Source organism: Macrosteles quadrilineatus, unplaced genomic scaffold (genome assembly GCF_028750875.1).
Source record: "Macrosteles quadrilineatus isolate MER2022 unplaced genomic scaffold, UCM_ALF_1.0 Scaffold_1__1_contigs__length_201487025, whole genome shotgun sequence".
Classification (NCBI taxonomy): Eukaryota; Metazoa; Arthropoda; class Insecta; order Hemiptera; family Cicadellidae; genus Macrosteles; species Macrosteles quadrilineatus.
The window spans coordinates 116,673,062-116,697,833 of NW_026542594.1; the positions used below are offsets into that span (position 1 = coordinate 116,673,062).

The following is a 24,772-nucleotide window of genomic DNA, read 5'->3' on the forward strand; positions in this document are numbered from 1 at the left end:
AATATTTACAGATGGAGCGGAGCCCTGTGATATCTTGGCTGTTCCATCTACGGGTTCTATGTGAGTGTTTTATTTTATTATTCATTAAAAGTAAATGTTTAAAATCCTCATAATTAAGGTGAATCAACCTTGGTCAAAGTTACCGGTACCACAAAAAGTACATTGAAAGTTACCAAATCATCCCAAAACAATATTAATGCACCTCTGCCTCCCGGCATCCATTTATTATTTCTTGCAGGTACACGTCATATATCTGCAAATAAATTGTAATTGGTTTATTGTTATTCTTTGTTAAATAAAACTGACAGGATTTCAATTTTAAGCGCTTATCAAACTCAATAGTCGAATAGATTAAATGGCTCAAGTTTATTAGCAGCAACTATGCGTAATTAATGTAGATGGCAGGGCTAGACCTGCACCAGGCTAAAATTTATCAAGTATTTCTTTTCCTACATTAGTAAAAGTAGTGTGGGTGGCTACTACTGACATAATTACACTAGCAAGATTTTTTTAGGGAACAAAGTTTCTTATTCTCTCTCCTCCAAGACCCTACTCCAAGACTCTTCACTTGTGTAAGTAGCTATATTTCTTAAGATTGGTAATTGAACACTTGTTTTCTGATGAACGAGGAGTGAAGTGATTGTACCTGCATTTCAGCTCTGCTTACTCTGCTGGGGTCTCTAGATCTCCATCTGCTAGAACATGCGTACCAGTCCACTGTGACCAAGGGTGCTTCTGTCCAGTTGGTGTTCGGTTTTGAGTATGCAATACTGCTTACCATCATAGCCAACATTGCCATCAAGTATGTACTCCACACGATTGCTCTTAACAGCGAAAATCCATGGGAAAACAAGGCAGTCTTCCTGCTCTATACAGAACTTATTATGGGTGAGTTTAAATAGTGTATGCAATATATATGTTTTTCATTTTTGCACTTAAAGTTTTAATTTACATATCCTATAAGGAAGTAGCTATTATTGTAACCTTCACAGATTATAGCAATACACGGTTGTTGTGTAGCCTATCAGTATTTTTATCTCTATGTACAGACATTTTTTTATTTTTTCCTTTATGGTCCCCAGAAGCCAAAAACCGGGAATCGTATGTGAAATTTGATGATCAGAAAAAGTCTGTGAAATTTAAATAATAACTTATTTGTATAAAAAACTAAAAATGGATTAATTGCTAATTTATACGTTTACAGTCATGAAAAAAGGCCTACATTGCTTTAATATTTTGATGCATATTACTCTATTTCCGGTTAATCTGAACAAACTATGTAGCTATCTGGAAAGTACCCAGTCTCAATTATTTTGAGTTAGCTGAACTTTTGTATGGGTTTACTGTGTTTTTACAACAAGTGCGTTATGTACAAAAGTGTGTTATATGTAGGCCTATGTGTGTTTCTTATTTTATGTAAAATTTATATTTATTTAATAAATCATTGCTTAATAAGCTTTGTGAATGTCTATTGAACTCTAGCTTTGCACGACAAAAAAAAATAGGTTTTATTTACTCTTCATCATTAAGTCTTATTTCACGATTTTCAATCCAAGTAATAACTTAAAATCATTGTCCGCATTCATTTTCAAAATACTATTGCTAATGTTTAAAACTGAAAAAAAATTGAGTAGGCTACATTTGCTGGTTATCAGCTTGAATGAATATGGTACAATGAGTAAGAACTAAAGTTGAGTTCGATTTATGTAAAAAGTAGACAATAAGAGGATACTCCAGTAGGAAGTAGGGAATAGGGAGGAGGGGACTCTTCAGTCTGATATTGTGCCAAAAACTTCATCACTTAATGTTTATATCTTAATTCTATAGTTTTTCATCTTTGTGTTTTCAGGTTTTGTCAAGGTTGTGCTCTATATCTTGTTTATGGCAATTATGATTCGTATATCTATGTTGCCTCTATTTGCCTTCCGACCAATGTACTACACAATGAGGTAAGTGCTACATTATAAAGTTATAGGTTAAATATAAAACAAAGAAAAAATGGATGTCATTCATAGGTTTTTTTGCCAAGGGGAAAGACCTGCTAGATGTAAGATTTTCTTCTGATTCCTAGTAGGCCGTCCCCCTGATAGGGTAGGGTGTCACTGAATAATATGTTAAAATTAACTTATAGGCCTATACTAAATACCCCCGCCGCAGCAAACCTGCAGACTAAGCAAATTTCCACTTGTCTGAGTACTTTTTTATTTTTACTAAAATATTTCCATAAATAAGACATATTTATTCCCAATTTAAATAGCATTAGATTTAACGAGTGCTTAGGTTTGCTGCTACGGGGAAGGTAAAAAGTGTTTTTTGACCATACGTCAATAGTTAAGACGAAATAAATAAATTTTCCAAACTTTATCAATATATATCCATAAACAAGTACCACTACAACAGTTTTCATTTTCTCGATAAGAATAACATGGGAATTTTAAATTTAAACTTTTTTGAATTTTTAAAAAATAATCTTTTTGTACGTTTTGGTTCAGCCTTTTTTCACGATCACCCTATTGTATGGAAGTGCGTATGTCAGCAGCAGTGGCTTCACATGTGTTTCCAGGTTGTTGTTACCAAGGTCTCAACAAAAATTCCCTGCGAATCCCTGTCATTAGGCTCCTCTTCAGATTTGGTCTTGACCTACCATAAGCCCGGCTTTCACATCATTAGGCTCTGACTCGTGAACCCATTTTTTGGTCGTCGATTATATAGTCCGGGACCTACGTCTGGTCTTGCTGCTACCTGGGAGTCAAGTCTACAACTACTACGCTTATGCTTAGTCGTTAGGGCGGGTGAGGTTTCACCAAGGGTCAGCCAGAGTTTACAGTAGATCTAGGTCAGGTGTGCAACTTATGAACAGCTCACTGTCTGAGGCAGAGTTTGATGGGAGAGACCCTTCTAGTAGACCTCCTACCTTGAGAAGGAGACTGACAATGCTTTGATATTCATGTTTAATAAACATTAAATTGTTAATATTAATCTGGTAACAGGAATGTATTCACTTTGTCCTTGCCATGGATAATTTGTTTAACTGCCTCTAATAATCCAACCGATTTGATCACCATCTCATTAGTCATAATGCCATCGTTGTTCTCTTCATTAAGTCAACTGAAGTTTAAATAATCAACTTTAATCACCCAGTGAGTGCTAAATACATAAGTGAATATCTCATATTCAAAGTGCTTAAACTCTTGAAATTCAGTGACTAACCCTAATAATGTGAGCTATATTACATGACATTTTTCCATCTCCCACCCAAACTCATCCCAGTTGGTTTTGACTTGCTTGTTTTTTTAGCGGATTTGATCATTTCTGTATCCCTTATTGATAATTGTGCCGTTGCCCTAGGAATAGCAGTAAAACAGTATACATCACCAGTAAGCCCCCACAGTCCCCTAATCCATTGCCTTCTCTCATCCTGGCTTTAGAAGTGTATATATTTTCCGTGTGATACTACTACCAAGATAATCATTTACACAGCTAGAGTGAACTTTTATCACGGATAGGCAGAAGCCCATGTGATATTTTTTTCCCCTATACAGTACTACAAAGTAAGCTAGTCAGGTTGCACCTTATTTTGGCTTATTTTAAAACTATAAATCACAATATTTTGGCTATTTTTCATTCAATCTTTTTGAACTTGGTGTGGTTTTTAAGGATATTAATGCTAAATAAAGACGTTCCATACATTTGATGAGAAAATCATCAATTTTTTCAGTAATTTAAATAAAAAAAATTAAAATATCTGCCATTTTGAAATTTTGAATTGGTCCATGCAGTGGCGCGGTGTGGGGGGGGCCGCGAGCTAGGGGGGGCCGCGAGCTAGGGGGGCCCGCGAGCTAGGGGGGCCCGTGAGCCTTGACAGGGATTTTTGGTAAATTTTACCGGCGGACGGGCCTGCGATAGTGTGACAGGCTCAGCCACACGGGTCCCCTATCATAACAATATTAATATGAGATTTAAAATATGTTTTTTATGATGAAAATTTGTTCAAACCTATAGTTCAAGTAGTTTACAACAGCTAAACTAACACTATTACTTGACCGATAGATATAAATTATTTACCAACCTAAGTAAAAGAAATGTCATCAGTCATGCGGGTTGCATTAACTGTCTTCGTGGATTGTGTAAAGGCGCAGTCAAAATTGGTTGCATAATAATAGGGTCGCATTTATAACCAATGTGGCCTCTGGCCTAGGAAGATAAAACATTAATGTTAATCCTCCTATCCCCCAGCGGATGACAACATAGAGGATCCTAAATGCTGATTCGATTAAATAAACTTGACAATTTTGTTACAAACCAAATCAGCAAATTAACCTAGGTGGCTAGGGCACAATAAATAATTCCATTCTTTCATTGTTGCTAAAGATGGATTTTCGAGCCGAGCCTGGACACATTATCTACAAGCTTGAGAGATCAAGCACAAAGTCAGAAAATCAAGCTCGAGCTGATTTTCTCAGTAGTCAATACAATAATGCACAATTAAAAGTAAAAGTTTTTATATACGTGAGGATCACACTCACGAAATTGAAAGATTAGGCCTACGCTTTTGCCGCGATCGCGGATATCGACGAGAACATTTCCCCGTGGGTGACGATGACTATGTCTCCGCGGCCGCAGATGTTCAATATTTTGCCGCGATTGCGGAAGACGATAATGACGTTTCTTTTTTAGCGAGAGATATATCTAGGATTTAGCCGCGATTACTAAAAAATGATTTACCCGTCACCAACCGACGGGTCGCGGGGAGATATTAGATTGGGCCGTGAAAGTGGGAGACGGATGATGCTGCTATCTATAATGATGTCATAGGTTTTGTTGCATTTGCAATCACGGTAAACTATGATAATGTTTCTTCTATGACTTATGACTACGGGAAGTATTTACGATTTTGCCGCGATCATGGAAGACGATAATGACGCCTCGGGAGATGCCTTGTGAAGTTTATTGCAAAATTGCAAGTTTAGGCGGTAATACATGGGAAAATGTTTTAAAGATCATTGGGAGAGGGAGGCCCGGCGAAAAAACTTGCGGGGGGGCCCGCGGGTTCTTATCGCCGCCACTGGGTCCATGATAATTTTTTCCTTACAATGGGTCTCTTCTACCTTAACATACATGACAAGTTTCATAAAAATCAGTTGAATCCATTTAAAGATAAAAATAGAGATGTGCGAGTACTTGAGATAATTCGAGTTCGAGTCGAGTACGGCCTTGAAACTCGAGCTTATCTTTGAACTTGGTAGTTTCGAGTTGAGTTTGGTTTAAATTTGTAAAAAATCAATATTTGTTAAAATGTAACTTGTGTTTACATAAAATGATGGATAATTTGTATTAATGTAGATTCTAAAGCTTACAAATATCTCAAAATAATTAAGTGCTAGCACTTCGCCTTCTATAAATTTGATTACACATTCTTTAGCTTACAATAAGTAGGCTTATCAGTTTGGCTTGGCCTAAATCTAGGTTACATAGTTTGTTTTCCTTCTTGACAACTTACATTAAATGCTGGTTAATGTGCATGGAATACAATTGATTATTTAATTGATTATAGGTTTCATTTGATTTCTATAACTACTATTGTATGGGCCTATTACATTATTCAATTACAATGTTCAATCTACAATTGTTTTGTTTAACAGTAAGGTAGGCTACTTGTAGGCCTATTAAGTACTTTATTTTGAACATACATTTTAAGTATTTTGACAGAATGTTTGTTTAATTAACATACAAGATTAAAATACCCCCGCCGCAGCAAATCTGCAGACTAAGCGAATTTCCATTTGCTGATTGGATTTACACTAAAATGTCTCCTTAAAAATATCACTTTTATTCCGTATTAAAAAAAATCATTTTAACACATACTTAGGTTTGCTGCAACAGGGAGGGTAAAAGTGTTTTTTTTTTATGTAAAATGTTAATAGTTAGTAAGAAATAAAAACATTTTCCAAATTTGATCAAAATATGTTCATAAACAAGCAAACTACAACAGTTTACTTATTCTCCATAAGAATAACATGGGAATTTTAAATTTACAGATTTTTTGAATTTTCTCCGTAACCATTAGGTGCATATTAACGCTTCAATATACTAAATTATTTTTTTTTTAAGCTCTACAAAATGGTTTTGAAAGAAATTGCTAAATTTTAAGTTTTTAGGGTAAAAAATGGGAAAAAACCAATTTTTACCCCATAAAACCCCCCATAAAACCCCCCATAAACCCCTGTTCCCATAGTCCAATCTTGCTGGTTTGAGAAATCACTGCCTAAATTATGTTCCCACATTTTATTTTAACACCCTGTATATTGTAATGCTGCTTTATTAGGCCTATTTTTAACAATTAAGTTTTATAGAACCGTTTTAGAACTTAAATTTTTAAACTTAGAAATTTTTTCAAATTTGTTCTGGACGGAGAAGTTCTGATCTGCAGCCAAACACTTGCTGTAGAAAGTTGTATACAGCACTTAGTATAAGCTAATCCTTGGAATCTTCTGAAATTTTACATCATAAATAAGACTTTTTCAATTACAACCAAACATAATGTGGTTTGGTGATAAATTCCAACAAACTATTTGATACAAAAAATATGACACATGCAACTGCTTTTTTATGATGAATATTATACTCATGAACTGATGAAAATATTTTTTTCTTAGGGCCTTTAAAAAGGCATTCAATGATGTGATACTATCACGAAGAGCTATCCGAAACATGAACACATTGTATCCCGATGCTACACCTGAGGAGTTAGCCGCAGCCGATAACGTCTGTATCATATGTCGTGAGGAAATGGTCACAGGTATGATAAAGTCATTTACAGGGGTTCATTCTTAAAACTAAAGATAGGATTGCACATTTGACATTGTATAGAACTAGACATTCCGTGTGTTATGTTATTTAATAAAAAATTAAAAGAGTTCTTAGGTAATTTTCATCCACAGCATTTTGAAATGAAATGAAATGAAATATTACTTTATCATCACAAAACATTTCACAAATCCAATGTTTGCTGGAATTTCACAATATATAAGCCGTTCTAGGTTCTATTTAATTAACTTAATTGGGAGTATTTGTGCACAAATGCAGGTCCATTTTTTGCCGGTTCCCTAAATACTACCTGTACAGGTAGACTTACTCAAAGTGTAGTGGCCAAGATTGTCCCATATTTCCTCTAAATTTGTAGCAGCGTGCTGTCAGATGTATGACATCCTAGTTTGACATGCTACAGCCAACTGTATTGAGAATGTGTGACTGACACAAGACACACACTCTGGTATGTTCATTTTGAAACACGGTACATAACACCAGTCTTAGTTTATGGTTTTGAATTTATCTATATTGAAAAGTAGATTTTCAAATTCACAAGCAGAACTAAGTACAGTAAAACATTATAAATATATGAGATATTTGTCTATAAAAAATGATTCCATGTTTTATTGATTGAAAATCTTATTGGTATTATCATAGATAAAACATACTCCCTTAGTAGATTTGTCATCCTTATGTAACAGCTGAAGCCAATTTTATTGTTAGTTCTATACGTCCAACTGTAGAGGTTGTATTTTGTTTACAATTTGTTTCTTGTTATTTCAGTCATTTAAAACCTCATTTAACCAAATAAAACGATATAATGATAAACAATAACTGGTCTCCTCGTTATATAACCAAATAGTAAAGCACAAATCATGAAAATAACCCTAAAATAATAGAAACAAAATTTTGTCTACGCCAGCAATCGGTGTGGACGTACATGAACTAGTCATAAAAAACTAGGCTTCAAAATGTACAATGGGATGAGGAGTCTACTTGTGTTGCTTAGTCTATGGTCTTATCATGGAGAAAATAATTCTAGAATTAAATTATTATCAGGCTTGTATATAATTGAATTACTACTAAGTTAGGTGATACTGTTTCTATTTCTAATAGTTGTCTTATTTTTTTTTCAGCATCAAAGAAGCTTCCATGCAACCACATATTCCACACAGCTTGTCTCCGTTCATGGTTCCAACGACAGCAGACTTGTCCCACTTGCAGACTCAACATCCTCCGTACACCAGGCCCTGCTCAGCCTCCGCGAGGGGCCCCCGCCCGACCCCAGGACCCTGCTGCCAGGGCTCCACCATTCCAGCCACCCTTCCCCTTCCCTTGGCCCAACCCTCAGGCTGCTCATCAACCTCAAGGTCAGATTTTGTGTACTCACATTTCATTATTATACAATTATGTATTTTAAACCTAAAGGTTTACTAGTTGCTCTGTCCGTGCTTCGCTACAGGGTGAGAATATCAAAAGGTTAACTAAGGTCAAAAGTAAAAAAAATAAAATATGAATGAAATCAAATGTAACAGCTGACTTATATTCAATATTTTTAAATGTACTAAAAAACAAGCCTTTAATCAAGGTATGTGCCCTTAGAAGAAGGTTTATGTTTATAGAAAAAACTTATATTTTTTGGTAGGGATGGACGGGATTGAATTTTTAGTTCGGGACAGGACGGGACGGGATTTTTATTTCCTTCCCGATTTTCGGGACGGGACGGGACGGGATTTTTTCTGTGCATAAAAAGAAAGTCTTGAGTATTGCAGTTACCAAAACAAGACATACAAAATCAATTTTTACCGTTTGTGGTACTGATCTAAGAAAACCAAAAAAATGGGTAACAATATACAGGTACCTATAGAAACTTGTGACTCACGGTCACGGTGTGATCGTCAAAATGAACTGCGGTCACGGGGTGATCGTCGGTATGACTCCACGGTCACGGGGTGATCGCCGGTATGCCTCGTGGTCACGGCACGATCGTCGGCATGACTTCGCGGTCACGGTGCGATCGTCGGTCCAATAATCACGGTCACAGCGCAATCTTCGTTATGACTCCGCGGTCACGTCGTGATCGTCGGTATGACTCCGCGGTCACGGGATGATCGTCGGTAGGACTCCACGGTCACGGCGCGATTGTCGAAATGACTTCGTCTCCTGCGTTCGCGGACCTATCGCTCGCAATAGCGGCGTCATCGGCACTCGCGAAGCGGCAAAATCGCCGACGATCGGACCAAATCCCGTCCCGAAAAATTCCCGAATCAAATGTAATCCCGTCCCGATAATCGGGAATATTTTTTTCCCGAAAAATTCCAGAAATTTCAGGACCCGTCCATCCCTATTTTTTGGGGAAGTTTCACATCAAGACCTATCATCAAAGTGTGCAGTTGATAGGTGTGCGGCAAGAGGGGGTGTATCACCAGGGTGTGTATAGGCGACGATGAGAGAGTGTTGAATTAGGTACTGACTAAGATCATCTTCTTTAGCCAGGACCATTTATTAAAAGCCAAATGAACAAAAATAGCTGGGGTCCATTTTGGAACCATCAAAAAGCTACACATTTTTCACAATCGAACCCAGCAACCCTTAGGATTACCAAGCAGTTTTCATATCTTGTAATTCTTGAAAATTTTTAGTAATATTTTTAACACTTGTTGACAATGTATTAGTTGCTGTTTTAAGTCTTGTGCATCGTAGTTTTCAAATAAATGTGAATCAGGTTTGAAAATGATTTAAATGACTACATTATGTAATGGAGTGTTTAACCTTTTCAGCAGCAGGACCAGATGCCCAAGCACCTAGCAGCAGCACCACTGATCCCTCAGCAGCTGCTTCCCCCCCTCCTCCTCACACCAACATACCCTTCTTCTGCCCTCCATTCCCCTTCATGCCGTTTGCAGTCCCTCCTCCTGTACCCCCTGCGGATCTCTCTCAGCTCAGTCCTGAACAATTACGTCAGATGGAGGAGTCAGGTATGTAACAAGCTGACCTTAGAACCTTAAAGAATATTCTGACCTTATATGTGAAGTTCATTGTAATTTGTAATGTTAGCCTCCGGATTGCCAAATAATAATAAAAAGGTTTAAATACCTGCTATTAGGCATTCCATTCAATTGCAGTCGCAACTAGTTTTGAATCATATATTGATCCAACATCGGGCGTTACATGGAGTTCCTTTCTTCATATGAAGAGCATCACGTTAATTTAACACATAAACAAATAAACATTTACACGACACGATACGAACACGGAAAAACATTTATGATAGGTAACTGATCACTTGTAACCCGGCGGTGTTTGAGTCCAGACTGCGGGTAGTCAGTGCAGTAGGAGTACGTCCGTTATCTTATCTACCACCATAGGTTACGTCATGTCCATTACACTTCCCCTCTCCAATATTTTAATTGCTGTGAAAAAGAGTTGATCATTTAACACATTTTGGTGGTCGGATTTTACAGCCTTGTATATCTCAAATTCTTCCTAAGTGTTTAATTTAAATCTGTTACTAGACAAATTTAAAATATTCATATTGTTATTAATGTTAGTGTAGTTGTGGCCTTGTGAAACCAAAGGCAAAAGATGATGTTTGGTGGGTTGTTGACGCTTTTGGAAGATGTTCTTTGAAACGTTTTGTAAAGAAACGTGATTTTTGTCCGATGTAATATTTAGTACAATCGGTACAGTTGATCTTGTATACACCTGATTTATCAAAATGTTGCGTCATCGTAGGGCAAATCATTCCTTTCACAATGAACCTATTATATTTTCTGTTCTGAAGGATACTCTGATATTGTTATTCGCCATGAGAGTTTTACATTTATTGCTCATGTAATTGCCATATTTTGCAGAGATGTAATGAATGTGTTTGGTTTTTTGGTTGCGGGTTTATTTTTATTTTTGGAAATGAGTTTGTCAATTAAAATACTTGGATAACCATTTGCTCTAGCCGTATATTTTATTATAATTACTTCTTCGCTGTAATCGTTTCGTTCATTCAATTCATAGATTACAACACGCCAGGGTACATATTTTTTATGGCAGGGATGAGTTAATGATAAGTGTGTTACTGGATAAGATCAGCTGCTTTTGTGGTGACTACCATTTTGTTAAAAGCCCAAAGATCAAGAACAATACCAAGGATGGATCAAGCTATATGTTCTCTGCAATTATATATTGTTGTTGTAGTTGAGATAGGTTAATGTCTAACTAACCTCCTGTTTGTTGACATCTGCACATAGGTCGTGCTGGTGTGGAAGCTAGACTCAAGTGTCTCCGCAACATACAGTTGTTGTTGGATGCCTCTGTTGTGCTGATGCAGCAATACACTGCTGCTGCTGCCACTGCTGCTGCTGTCGCTCCCCCTCCCTCCACCACCACCACCAACACCAACACCACCAGGTAGCTACCACTTTTTTTGCACCTATTTTTTATAGTTTGTTTCTTTATTTTTATGTTTAAAATAAGTTTTTATCTTTTTATTACATGTATTGGATTGTTAATGACGCTGATTCTTCACACAGTAGTAGTGATGTGGGCCGGGTAAATACCCAGTGGGTAGGTAAATATAAATTGGGTTTTTACCCGGGTATTTACCCCAGGCCCGGGTAAATACCCAAAAACTGGGTATTTATAATTTTTATTAAAGTTAGAGAAGATTTAGATGTTTTTTTGCAATTATTACCTTGCAAGGATAGTAAAATGATGATAAAATGTGTTAAACAAAATTTCATATGGTCACTACTGGCATTTTACTTCTGGTTATAATCGGCATAAATACCCTGGTCGCATGGTTGCTGCACAGGTCCTGACTACTTATGATTTTTTAATTTCTATGATAGATAGATGAATTTATTTGATTGAAAGTGAAAAAAAATAATTTGCAAAGTACCTAATAATTATTATTTTCTAGAAAGACAGGAAAATTTAACCAAGTAGTAGCCTATGTGTAAACTTCTTAAGAAAAATAATTTTAAAATTCAATCTGTAGGATGGCAGGATTTATAATTTTTGTTCTAAATCTTTTGTTGGTAGGCTATCAATGGTATCAAAATAAAAAAAATAAAAACTAATTTCATAAACTTGTGATACAAAACATTGGAATCTATAGCACAATAAATCTTTCAAAATTATATGAGGTTCGACCAAAAAACAGGAGATACGTTTTTTTAGTAGGTTTATCCAAATATATTATTGTTTCCAACCAAGCGGTAACACAGAAAAGTTTAATTAAGCCTACTTATAAGTATTCTATCATTCTGCCTAGATGTCAAATAGGCCTTAGGTCTGTCTAGCCTTCTAAACCATTTATACAATAAAAATTTTGCATCATAAGTACCCAACAATTCCTGGATATTTATAAATTAAAATAATTTTATTTATGTTATTTAATTGGTTATAAATTTATGAAATTATAAAAATTGAAATAGCCACAGCCTTTTTTAATATATACTATTTTTTAGTGAGTTAAATTTAACTGATGTTACTCGATTTAAGACACAAAACCCCATGCTTATTTAGAAATTTTATGTATTATTAAAAAGAAGTGCTAAATCATTAAGCGAGCAAAGCTTCAAGTTACTGTAAAAGGTGTTATTGACTATCCTAATTTATCATGTAATAACAATAACATATTTAGGGGTAGGGAATTTCAATTTATTTTATAAATACCCAAAATACCCGGGTATTTATGGATTTTCCTGGGTAAATACCCAGGGTATTTACCCCGAGTTTTAAATACCTGGGTATTTTACATCACTACACAGTAGCCTTAATTATCCAACATAAACAAGCTGAGACAAGATTGGGCGATCAGAAAGGCTGAATCACATAAAAAAATAGTAAAAACCACAGTAAAAATAATTAAATTTATAAATTTTCTCATTGGTCAAACCTGAAACCCCTACCTATTTGTACAATAGACTCCCTCTTATCCGGACACCTTTTAACCGGACACTCAGTAGAAGTGACATCTCTTTATCCGGAAAATTTTCATCAGCACATGGTTTAACCGGACTAGATTGGCAGGAAGTGGGCGGTACTGAAATGACTGTTCTCGTGGGAAAGTTTTGAGACCAGTGATTATGTGTCTTAATACAATGCTCTCCTAAATTTAAGTAAAACTAGTGTACCTGTTGCTCGAATTTGAGCAATTGCGAAGCATTACAGGCGACTCAAAGATTATGGAAATACTCTCGATCTACACAACAGTTAGATATAATCAAAATCTTTTGTAAATATCTTATCTTTTTTTCAAAAAGCTGATCTTGTTTTTTTAGTGTTTTTAGTGTAAAAAAACATTATTTCTATTTCTTTTGCTTGGTTGTGTTCTATGACTTTTTCTATGTTTCCATTGTTTGCAAATCAGTTATTTCAATGATTGCTCAAGAAATGTAGCACTCTGTTAATTCAGTTTTATTTTTAGCCTATATCAAATTGTCCAGGATTTCTTGCTCTTTTCCATTGTAATTAATACACCAACCCAAGTTTCGTCTACATATGCAATATGCCAAAGAATATCATCTACGTACAATCTCCAAGAAGTTGTAAAAAAGGCAGAAACCTACCCATACAATAGATATAAGTTAACTCCATAAGAAATAATTTTAAAAGTTACTGTGATATTAGGATTTTCCACTGATTTGGTAATAGAACATTATATTGCAAAACATGACACGATGCAGAACAAAATCAATTTTAAAATCAGAAAAATCCATTGCAAATACTGTACTTCATTTTGACAAATTCAATAAATCACAATTTAAATATTAACAGCTGTTGCATTAAAAAGTAGTGTAGAATTATGCATATGGTCGTAATGTAAACAAATCTAAAGAGGCAACTTCAAAGGCTTCTGGGGCAGAGCCCCAAGGGAATTTACCTCTTTCCTCTTTTGATGGCTCATCTACAGACCAAGACCTTTCTTTAGAGACCCCTACCAAGTTTTTACACCCAGCCGTTCTCTCAAATTAGCTGTGACAAAAACCTTGTTTTCCTCCATAAGAATAACATGGGATGGGAATTTTAAGGCCACGGGGGCAGAGTCCCAAGGGAATTCACCATGTTTCTCTTTTGATGGCTCATCTACAGACCAAGACCTTTCTTTAGACACCTCTACTGAGTTTCTACGCCCAGCCGTTCTCTCAAAAAAGCTGTGACAAAGAAAAACAGTTTCAAATTAATATATAGATACTGTAAACAGTATGCATTTAAACAGTCCGTTTTAACGAGATTTTGTGGACGTTAGTTTAACCGGGAAAACCGTTATCTGGACTGGTCTCGGTCCCGAGGAGTCCGGATAAGAGGGAGTCTACTGTATGCGGATTTAATTAATTAACTTTGTATTTATTATTATTTTTTTAGTGTTTTACTTTTGCCTAGCCTAAATATTCATGAGCTAGAAGACAAAGCCGTATGATGCAATATCGAAATGACATTTGGTCGTTTATTGGCTGTTCGCTTGCTTTCGGTTTACAATTTGGTTAAATCTAGAAAATAAAAAAAATAATGCATAAAAGAACTACTGGGCTCATATGAAAATAATTTGTGCTTAAGTCTCAGGAGCGCTCCGTCGCCATTATAGCTTACATGCAATGCTACAATTAACTGTTCAATATGCCCGCCTTAAGCCAATTGGATGGATAGTTTAGGTTTTAGTGTTCTTTAGTCTCTTAAACATCACAATTCACAACATAGTTTTGAATGTTGCATTCCATCCAGCAGCCGAAATCTTCACACCTCTCTGCAAACAACTGATGTCAAACGCTCAAACTTAATTACTATGTTTTATTTTCTTCTGATTCAAGATCATAGAAGAACAAAGGAAAAGAATAACAACGTTTTATGTCATTGTTATCTTTATCTTTGTTTTTCAGGGGTTGTTAAGTTCTGTAATATGATTTAATACTTTTTTTATAAGTTATTTAATCATTTTCAATATGTTTTGTTTTCAACAAAAAAAACATCAACACTATCGACATTCCTCTGTTCTGAAACTGATGTACCAGCCTTTCACTAGCAGTAGCTAACTAAACTTTTTATTATACAGTCTAACCTTGATATAACGAACCTCGATACAACGAATTCCTGGATATAACAAATTTTTTTAAATCCCCTAGAACTCTCCATAAGACACAATGTTTATTTTACCTCTACATAACGAACAAACCGTAACAACGACCTTGATTTAACAAATTTTTCGTGATTTCGGCTAAAATAAGACACCTCAATATAGCGAATTTATCATTGTCAGAACCTCTACATTGCGAATTTAACCTCTGCATAGCGAATTGTCTACGTCTTTCCCTCGATATATCAAATCCCCCACCCCATTATTGTTTTTGAAAAATCTGTTTCTTTATCAAATGAAATGGAAAGGTGACGTCATCGCTTGCGCTAACATTCGTCTGCTCCGTTTTTCACATCTCTGTCTGCTGTCGCTGCGCGCGCTATGTTGCAACTGAGAACTAATTTAATTCACTGAGGACTGATGACGACGTAATGTTTAGTAAGCTGTGATTGGGCGATAAGTAACTATGGTGAATTGTACAATTTTTGGATAAAGAGAAACCTAAGAAATAATATAAAAACAAAACCAAAGAGAAAGAATAGCAACATCGTTATTTTAACATTCCTTTTTTGAGTGTTTTTATTATCTTTAAGTTGGCTATGATTATACACTTTTATAATGACTTATTTAATAATTTACTGTATTGTTTTCAATGCGATTTGTTTCAACTAGCAACACCAATGCTATAGTTAATGATTATTATTGACATTCCTCTGTTGTGATAAGTCAGTACTGTACTGTAAGTAGCCTACCGGCCTATCACAAGCAGTAGCTTACAAAACTTTCTACTACTGTTTTGTTTTGTTCTTTACATGGTTTATGACTACGCAATACAGTGTTTTGCTAGGTTTTAGGAGGGTTAGAACAAGCTGTGATTTTAAACTTACAGTTTTTTAACCTGTACCAAGGTCAATGCCATTTTCATGATTGCGCAATATTCAAGATCCCTCCCCTTTTTTATTCCGATAGTTTAGGTTCTACTGTACAATGTAAACAGTGTACTGTAAAGTATTGTAGCCTATGCTACTTTAATTGTGTTTTAATAATGTCTAATCCCGACCTATATTGACCGACGCTGGTTCCGAACCTCGACTTAGCGAAATTCCTGCAAACATAACCTCTATATAACGAACCTCGTTTTAACGAAATCCTTGATATAACGAATATTCAGTTCGGTCCCTTCAGATTCGTTATACTGAGGTTGGACTGTACTCTTTTGTTATTTACTTTACATGATTTATTGCTGTAAAATGTAGTAGAATTATTTGTTACGTTTGAGTAAGCTTTGAATTAAAACTATACAGTTTTATAACATCCAAGGCAGTTATTGTTGTAAAAATGCAAATTATAACTTCTTAAACTTAATATTGATTTATCAAGTCAAGAACTCAAACTATCCGAATCCAAATCCAAAACTCTCATAGTTTTGATCTGGTCCTAACAGAGCCTTAACTATCCAACTGGAATCTGATCCAAACTGAAATTTCACCATCCCCACACCTCTATTATAAATTATAAACATTGAAATAGATTACTACTTTGTCAGCCCTGTGGGTGTATTTAGGCTACTAATCTGTGTATGTTTTTACAGTCAACCTCGGGAAGACAGTTCGAGCAGTACTACTGCCTCATCCTCATCCTCAGCTACAGAAACAAGTGCCTCTACCAATATGTAAGTAAATGTTTCTGTGACAGGTAGCCGAATGAAACAAAGAGAATTCGCTACGAACAGTAATTTATTAAAATTATAACAAGAACAAATTGTAGCTTCCGACTTGCTGTATTATTAGTTTTTTACAAACACAAATAACTTATGATTACAAATACTAACTGGCAAGGAACAGAGAATACAATTTTGAAATGAGTTGTTTAGATCTACACTACAATGTTAACACGTTCGCTGCTACGGACGTTCCGGAACGTCAGCCGGGCCACGGCGCCAGGAGCTAAGAACGTTCCAGAACGTCACCGTTCATTGTTGTTTAACGTTGCTATGGATAAGCCAGCACGTCACAAGCGTTCTATATTTCTTTGCAGCTCGTGGGGACGTACTTTTCTGACAATAAAAAATATAGTTTCCCAAATCACCACCAGGGTTGTTTGGAACAGGGCTTTGTTTTACCTCTTTCCTGCTAGATAGCGACACTACTTTACCGACTGTAACCTGGGTAGTGCTGCTATCCATCAGAATCACTTAGTACTATATCAAATGCCAGTATTATTGCAGAACATTGCCATCCAGTATAACCACTGTTGTTTTTACTGTAATTCAGTGTATCGGTGGCAATGTCACGCAGCGGCCGAGCGTTAGTTCAGCAACTGGCGCCGTCCCGGCATCTAGCGCTCAGCAGCGAACGTGTTAAGATACAGATTTTCATGACAAGATGCATTTTGGAAAAATGGGGGAAAGGCAATAATTTAGATGACCGACCGAGTCGAATTTAGACTAACTCAACTGAGTGCTCCCCGTCCGTAGCGCAAAGTTGGCCGTGGAGGGGAACCAGCCAATCACATTGCGGCTATGCCGCGTGATGTCAGTGCAAACACTGGATAGTGCTGCTGCCTAACGATCAATCGAGGCGTTAGGCAAACTGCAGTTGTGCAGTGATTTCATCGAGCGACTTGCTTTGCTGAGCTGGCTCAGCAAATTCCAGCCACGCGCATTACACTGCTGAGAACATTGGCCTGGCCTAGCGCTGAGCCACGGCTGACGGAATATTCCATGATTGATGAGGCAACTGGCTGTTTTTTTATCAAACTTAACAGCAATAAATAAACCTTCAGGTTTTTTTGTGTAAATGATGGTTCACATAACTGGGTTTTTTTTTTGGCATACGTTTTTGAACATGATATCTTCTTTTAGTTACCATCTTCAGTGAAACTCAAGGAATCATTATCCCAACTGATAACAGATTAGAACCAGACTAGACGGTATACGCTAGGGTCGCTATGAGCGCTGACCGTGAAAAAATTTGGCAGGTATCGTTACAAATTTGTCTGTCCGCTTCCCCTACAACTATTCAAAAACTAAAATTCCCCGTGATTCCTACCTTAGTCTTAAAATAAGTAGTCCAGAAGTTTACGAATAAAATTAGTCTCCGAATAGTTCGCGAGCTCTGAAACCCAATTTTTTATTCGATGACTAACTTTATTGACTGACTAGCTGTGTGCCCGTTCTACGCACGGGGATCTTATCATAGTCAGTGGTATCAGGACCTTCTTATATAAATCACAGCAGTTGGTTTGCATACTTTCAGATATGCTGACAAAACTATTCCTTCGCAAATACAGTATATGACAGTTTCAAGCCAAAACTAATGCTTCGCAATTAAATGTCACCCGGATCTTGTTGGTCCATATGATATGTTATATCCAATGATTAAACTAAATAAACGGTAGGGTATCAGCATTCTGACACTTCTCCCATAAGTTTGTCAACAACCTTTATCATGTGTAAGCGGTGAGAGTAAATATACGGAAATGGGATTTGTACAATTTTGTTCAGAACAAGGACTATAACATAATGGTTAAAAGTATTTAAGGTACTACCTCAACCTCTTAATTTAACACTTTATTCGGGTTGACATTTTCATTATCAAGGCGCTCTTGTCCTTTCCGTGAAACATTGAGAAACAAGGACATTAATGCGTTACCATCATACGTACACACAAAAATACCGAACTTAATTAGGGAATCTGCTACGCTTTAAGCACAAAAAGGTACATATAAAATTAGTACTTGAAATCTTTGTTAATGCCATAAAATTTGATCATAACAATTTATATTTGCTTGGACCGGAGATGACTCGAAATTCTGTCGAAATGCTATCTGAATCGGTTTGCTATATGAAATGAAGTACAGTAGGCCTACTATAGACGATTTAGATTGGTAATTTGTAATAAAAATTACCAAAATAGGCCACGAACTATTGATACATAAACAACGTTCAAAGTGTTTGAACAATTCATGATGGTTTGCTGAATAAATCTATATAAATAAAATTAGAGTTTTGTCTGTACATTGCTTAGAATAATGAACTTTTTGGTTATTTTTACATTTCATAGGTCAGAGAAACCGAATCAAACCTTATCTCAATTTCTGTCTGTCTGTCTGTCTGTCTGTCTGTCTGTCTATCTGTCATTCTCTTGGTAACGCTAAAATACGCACTTTATTACAACTACTCCTCAATAACTATAGCACTGTCCCGCCTGAAACTTATTTTCCAAATACTATACATATATGAGATGGTTTTAGACGTATTTCATCGAATATGAGACAGTTAGATATTTAACAGTAAACCCTTGAAAATCAAGTTTTTGTCGATTTTTGACGTGGAATTTCTGGAAGCCCATGTTAACCTTATGAGAAATGAAATTATTGAATCTTAACAGCTGTTTCAATTAAACAAGTTGGTTCTGTTCTGTGATGTTCAATAGCATTAAAGTTACAAGGATTACCAACAGGGTGCAGCACTAGCACTATTATTTCTTTTACATTTATGACAACAGCTAATTTGCAACCTGGAGGCGAGTGAGCGTAGCGAACGAGCTAACCTGAAGGCAAGTGAGCGTAGCGAACGAGCTAACCTGAAGGAAAGTGAGCGCAGCGAACGAGCTCCAACATACAGGTGAGTGAGCGTAGCGAACGAACTTCAACCAGGACGTGATTGAGCCATGCAAACGAGATCAGATAGTAAAAATAAAAGTAAGCCTACCGTTATAGGATCGACCGGCAGACACAGAGGTAATTTAACCTTTTATTGATTGTCATACCGATCCGGAACAACAAAAAACAACATAAAATGAAGCTATGTATAATAGTTTGGCCAGCATATCTTAAAATATGCAAACCAACTGCTGTTCGTTATATAAGAAGGTTTCAACTGAATATTATAAGATCCCCGTGCGTAGAACGGGTACACAGCTAGTGTTTTACTAAAATGCGTTATAGTTTTCTTAGCATAACATTTTGGAATCCAGACAGAAAAAGCAAAAATTATACAGTTAAGACATCAATTAAATTGAATAGGCCTACGCCTGTAATAAATAAAGTGCAACACCAACGATAACTAATTTGTAAATTACTGTGATGTGTTGGTACGTAAAAATGATTCTTGCTGCTACTAAAGGTTAAAAGGAAAAGAACCAGAACCGTACCAAAAACCAACGTTTATAGTTAAGAACTGTAGTACAACCGACCAATTATAGGCGTTAATCAAGGTTATTGATCTCTTGGTTTTGGATTTTCTCGTAAAAAGTTATCGGCAATCAAAGTTATTTCCCATTAATTGCTTTATTTGTACACAACTCTTAATGTAAACTTATCGGTGTCAGTTTGAAAAAAAAACCTTATACAACATAACTTTCTGTTATTTAATAGATTACGTATTCTCTAAACAATGGTTGCTGGTATATATATTAACATTATAAGGAAATGTGACAAAAATCACACAACGTTGGGTTTTTGGACGTTTATAATTTTATTTCTTAAGTAGGCCTACCTAGGTAGGCCGTGTATTCTATGGAAAAGTACCGGTATCAAGGATCGTTGTCGAAAGGGTTGTTATAAATAATTGGGTAAGCATACGTACCACACGTACCCAAGAGAAGGGCTATGGCCCTATTGGCTGTATGGTCCAGCGATTGCATCACACGGTGAGTAGGAACTATTGACTTTATATAGTCAATGGTAGGAACAGAAAGTGACACATTGGAAAATCGAGTTCAGCATCATCCGTAAACCTCTGTTACAATCACCCACTGCAGTTGTAATTTTTTGCTTTACACTTTACACAACCGCCATTGAACCGTCAATGAGTGGAACGTTGTTTCTAAGCTATTGGCGACGGTCATTAGTAAATTTAAGTTTCCCAGCCGTATACAACACTGATTCAATCTTGATTCAATGTCTTCTTTCTGGTTATCAAAACTCCAAAACAATTTTATACACATATTTCTGGTTCCTGACCTGGATGATGCCTAGTTATTTAATTTACGGTTACACTATATTATTCCACTTGCGATTAATTAAATCCTTTATGTAATAAAAACGTTTTTAATCTCACTTGGATGGGATTTGCCTTCAAAACGTGATCGGAAATGGTTGTGGTGTTTGTAAACAATATTTGTAAACATTTCAGTGACAGCTAAAAAAAATAATCTTGATCCGAACAGCTGTTCGTTGTTTCATAGATGAGAATGTGATACAAATTGGAAGAAAACTTGACAAAAATCGCACAAAACTGCATTTTTGAACGGCCGTAATTTTAATTACAAAGTAGTGAGACCATATTTTAATGGCTAAAAACACTCTCGCCAATCCAGGGAATACATTAAAATGACTTGGGTCTTGATAGGATCTCTCGTTTTCCTGGAGAAGATTGCGTAAAATGCCATCTTGAGTGTGTCAGACAGACAGACAGACAGACAGACAGACAGACAGACAGACAGACAGACAGACAGACAGACAGACAGACAGACAGACAGAAATTTAGATAAGACTTGTTTCGGCTTCTTTAATGTATAAAACGTAAAAATAACCTAAAAATGTATGATTCTGAGCAATGTACAGACAAAACTCTAATTTTATTTATATAGAAGATTAAGTAACTCCAGGATTACGTATTCCCGAGCTCGGAAATCCGCCCTTAGAGTAGGCTACCTAATAAAAGTTTTTAAGTGAACAACTAAACTTATATGCCTCACTACTGTAAATCTTAAAACAAAACCATAAATAAAAAGTTCTGGTGCTTGTATGCTTGCAAAAGCAAAAAAAGTTTGAAAAGAGTATTTTAAACGTATTGTGCTGAATTTTACTTTGCCTAATGTAAGGTTTATTATATTTACCACAGTTATTTAAGGTAAAGGTTCTAACTAAGATAAGACATACAATTCCAAGATGCTAACACACCAGTATGTATGTGTGTGTGTTTTTTTTTTTTTTCAAGACAAGTCAAGGATGGATGTTGAGTAAATGACATGACAGCTTTGTTACTGATTTTAGTCAATAACAAAACTGTCCTCTCCTCATTCACTGCTGGTTGTTAGGCCAGAAACATTTATTTTAAATAAAGCTTATTCAACTCAACTAATTTATTTAGGGCATAAACCAGTTTACAAAATGATTACATAATAAACTACAAAAATTTGTGTAGTTAACAAGATGACAAGAACGTTACTAGCTACAAGCAAAATATAAAGCATACAGCAGTTTAATTATTGACAATCAATTACAGGATTTAACTATAAGTACAAGGGCAACAAAATAGAGAACAACAAAACCGCCCTGAAAAATAACAATAAAACAAAACACATTTCCCATTATTAAGACAAGACAAAGTAAAAAGCATTGGTAACAGTAAAAGCAGCAGTGACATCTAAAATCTGAAAGTTATAAAAAAAGAGGAAAAAATAAATGGATACCTAACAATCAAAGATAGCCTTGTTGAGTTTCAATCTGTCAAATAGCTTTTGACTTTACGTAGGATTGTGCCTGCATTCTTCTAAATACTAGGCGAGAACTATATGCACTCGATTACATTGCAGTTCTGTTGGCAGGGATGGTGCTAGTGGAGCAAGTGCTGATGTAGCGTCACCTCCCTCTACCTCAACCTCCGCCACAGCACCTGACGGTCCCTTAGCCCCTGAGCTGGAAGAAGCACGCAGAAGAAGACTTGCCAAATTTACTCAGCAAGAAGCTGATTAATTTCCAAAATGACTGATTATTATGTTTGCTGTGAATAATTGTCGATTTAGTTTTTATTTATGATGAATTTTGTACACAAAGTGAATATGTTCATCAGCACCGACATAGGTATTGTAAATAAATTGGTTATTTATTTACTTATTATCACATTGAAGATATTTTTATTTTAACCTTAATAATAAGAATAAGAATCCATTGTGCTAAAGTACCATTTATTGTCATTTGTCAATTTACATTGCTATAGACAGCGTCAAAGATCAACAGAAATACAGTAATATGCAGTATAAAAGGAAAGAGTACAATGTACTTGTCAGGCTAATAGGTATTACAGAAAATACCCCCGCTGCAGAAAACCTGCCGACTAAGCGAATTTCCATTCGTCTGAATTAATATTTAATTAAATCTATTAAAAAAAACATTAGGTTTAATGAGTACCTAGGTTTGCTAATAAAAGGAAACTAATAAAGTGTATTTTTTGTTTGGAAAACATTAATAGCTTAGTATAAAATAAATAAATTTGCCAAGTTTGATCAAAATATATCCATAAACAAGCAAACTACACCATTTTACAACATTCTCCATAAGAATAACATGGGAATATTAAATTTACAATTTTTTAAACTTTCTCCGTTACCAATAACCGTAAAAACACTTTGATATACTAAATTATTTGTTTGTTTAAGCTCTTTAAAAAGGTCTAGAGAGAAATTTGGAAATTTTGTGTTTTGAGGATCAAAAATGAGAAAAACAATTTTTTACCCAATAAACCCCCGGAAAACCCCGTTCCCATGGTCTGATCATGCTGCCAAAATGAAAAATTAGTTTGGTCCCGGGTCTAGGTCTTTCCGTGCCACCTCCCTAATAGCTACTTCCCTATAGTAAAATTAGCTAAGAACATAAAAAATAACAATTAGCAACAAATCAATATAAACTATGAAAATTAACAATAAATAAATTACATACCATTAGTTGATAAAGCAAGAATAAAATAACCAGTGGGTTTGTGGGTGCATAGGAAACAATATTTATGAGGCTAAATTTTCCAAAACTTGAGGAGTTATTATAAATGATATTACAATTTATAAAGAAGGAGAATACACACTGGAGGCTAGCATTTATATGCCAAACTAAACTGGAAATAAGTTTGAGGTTAGCGAGTGGAAACTCCCTAAAATCACTCCAATAAAATTTTAGAGACTCATTAATCTGGCAGATAGGACCGTGATACTCCCGGATTAGTGAAATATCATCAATAAAAACACTTCAAATGCACAAAACCCATCTGCGAAGATCGCCCGATCGGAATCCGCTATTGCCACGATCGCGCATGACGACGATGATGTTTCCATGACCGCAGGAGACGTTGTTAATCTTCACAGTCATGGGAGATGTTCGGAAATTTGCTGCAATCACGGAAGACAACGATACTGTCTATACGACCACGGAAGAGGATCATGATTTTTCCGCAATTGTGTAAGATGACGATGATATTTCTGTGACCGCAGGAGTAGATGATGATGTCTACACGGCTGCGGGAGATAAGCAGAATTTTGCTGCGATCATGGAAGACAACGATAACGCCTACACGACCTTAAAACATAAACTGTGATGATGTAATGAACACAAACATTAGAGTGCTCAGTGAGTTTTCTGGTGATGAGTAGTTATAGTGCTCACCTATAGTAATCGATCGGTCGCCAGTTAAGCCTGGTTTACACGGTCGAGTACGGCGGGCATGTCAGATTGCGAGTTGCCACTCGCACGGAAGCTAACTCTTGCTTGATGTAGACAGGCAGGTGAGTCGAGTAACGGGCAAGTCGGTAAAAAGAGGTCAGTTGAGATCGAGTCGAGTGGCTTAGTAGAAAATTAAGTTGCTCGGCCCAGTAATTACCCCCAACACCACAATTTGCCTGCGAAAAAACTTTTTTGTTTTGAGGTCGCCAGAGGCCAAAAACACCATCCGTTGAAATTCATATATATATATATATAATACTAGCAGAGTACCCGTCCTTCGTACGGGGTTGGCATATAAGTTTAAATTGCTTATTGCAGTTATACTCAAGCTTTGCGTTTGCAATGGGGGAGGACAAAGTTTGATAAAATTTGCTTCTTTCTATTGACGGTATACTATGGTATTACACATCTACCATAGCCATAATGTTCTACCTCTTCTCCTAAACAATAAAG

At 35.9% G+C, this 24,772-nt stretch overlaps 1 protein-coding gene across 2 annotated transcripts in view; it reads left to right on the top strand.

Annotated features, from left to right (window-relative positions):
- Positions 1-22,732, top strand: part of LOC128983784 (E3 ubiquitin-protein ligase synoviolin) — a 31,617-nt gene extending 8,885 nt beyond the window's left edge. The window contains exons 4-12 of one of the 2 annotated variants that reach the window (XM_054403132.1): positions 12-60; positions 658-888; positions 1,850-1,949; positions 6,657-6,799; positions 7,947-8,180; positions 9,591-9,788; positions 11,055-11,214; positions 16,473-16,553; positions 22,438-22,732. In XM_054403132.1, coding sequence (XP_054259107.1) covers positions 12-60; positions 658-888; positions 1,850-1,949; positions 6,657-6,799; positions 7,947-8,180; positions 9,591-9,788; positions 11,055-11,214; positions 16,473-16,553; positions 22,438-22,585 — 1,344 coding nt within the window. In that variant the 3' untranslated portion in view covers positions 22,586-22,732. The remainder of the gene's footprint in view (positions 1-11; positions 61-657; positions 889-1,849; positions 1,950-6,656; positions 6,800-7,946; positions 8,181-9,590; positions 9,789-11,054; positions 11,215-16,472; positions 16,554-22,437) is intronic. The other variant, XM_054403133.1, reaches the window with a different exon arrangement.
- Positions 22,733-24,772: the final 2,040 nt, after the last annotated feature.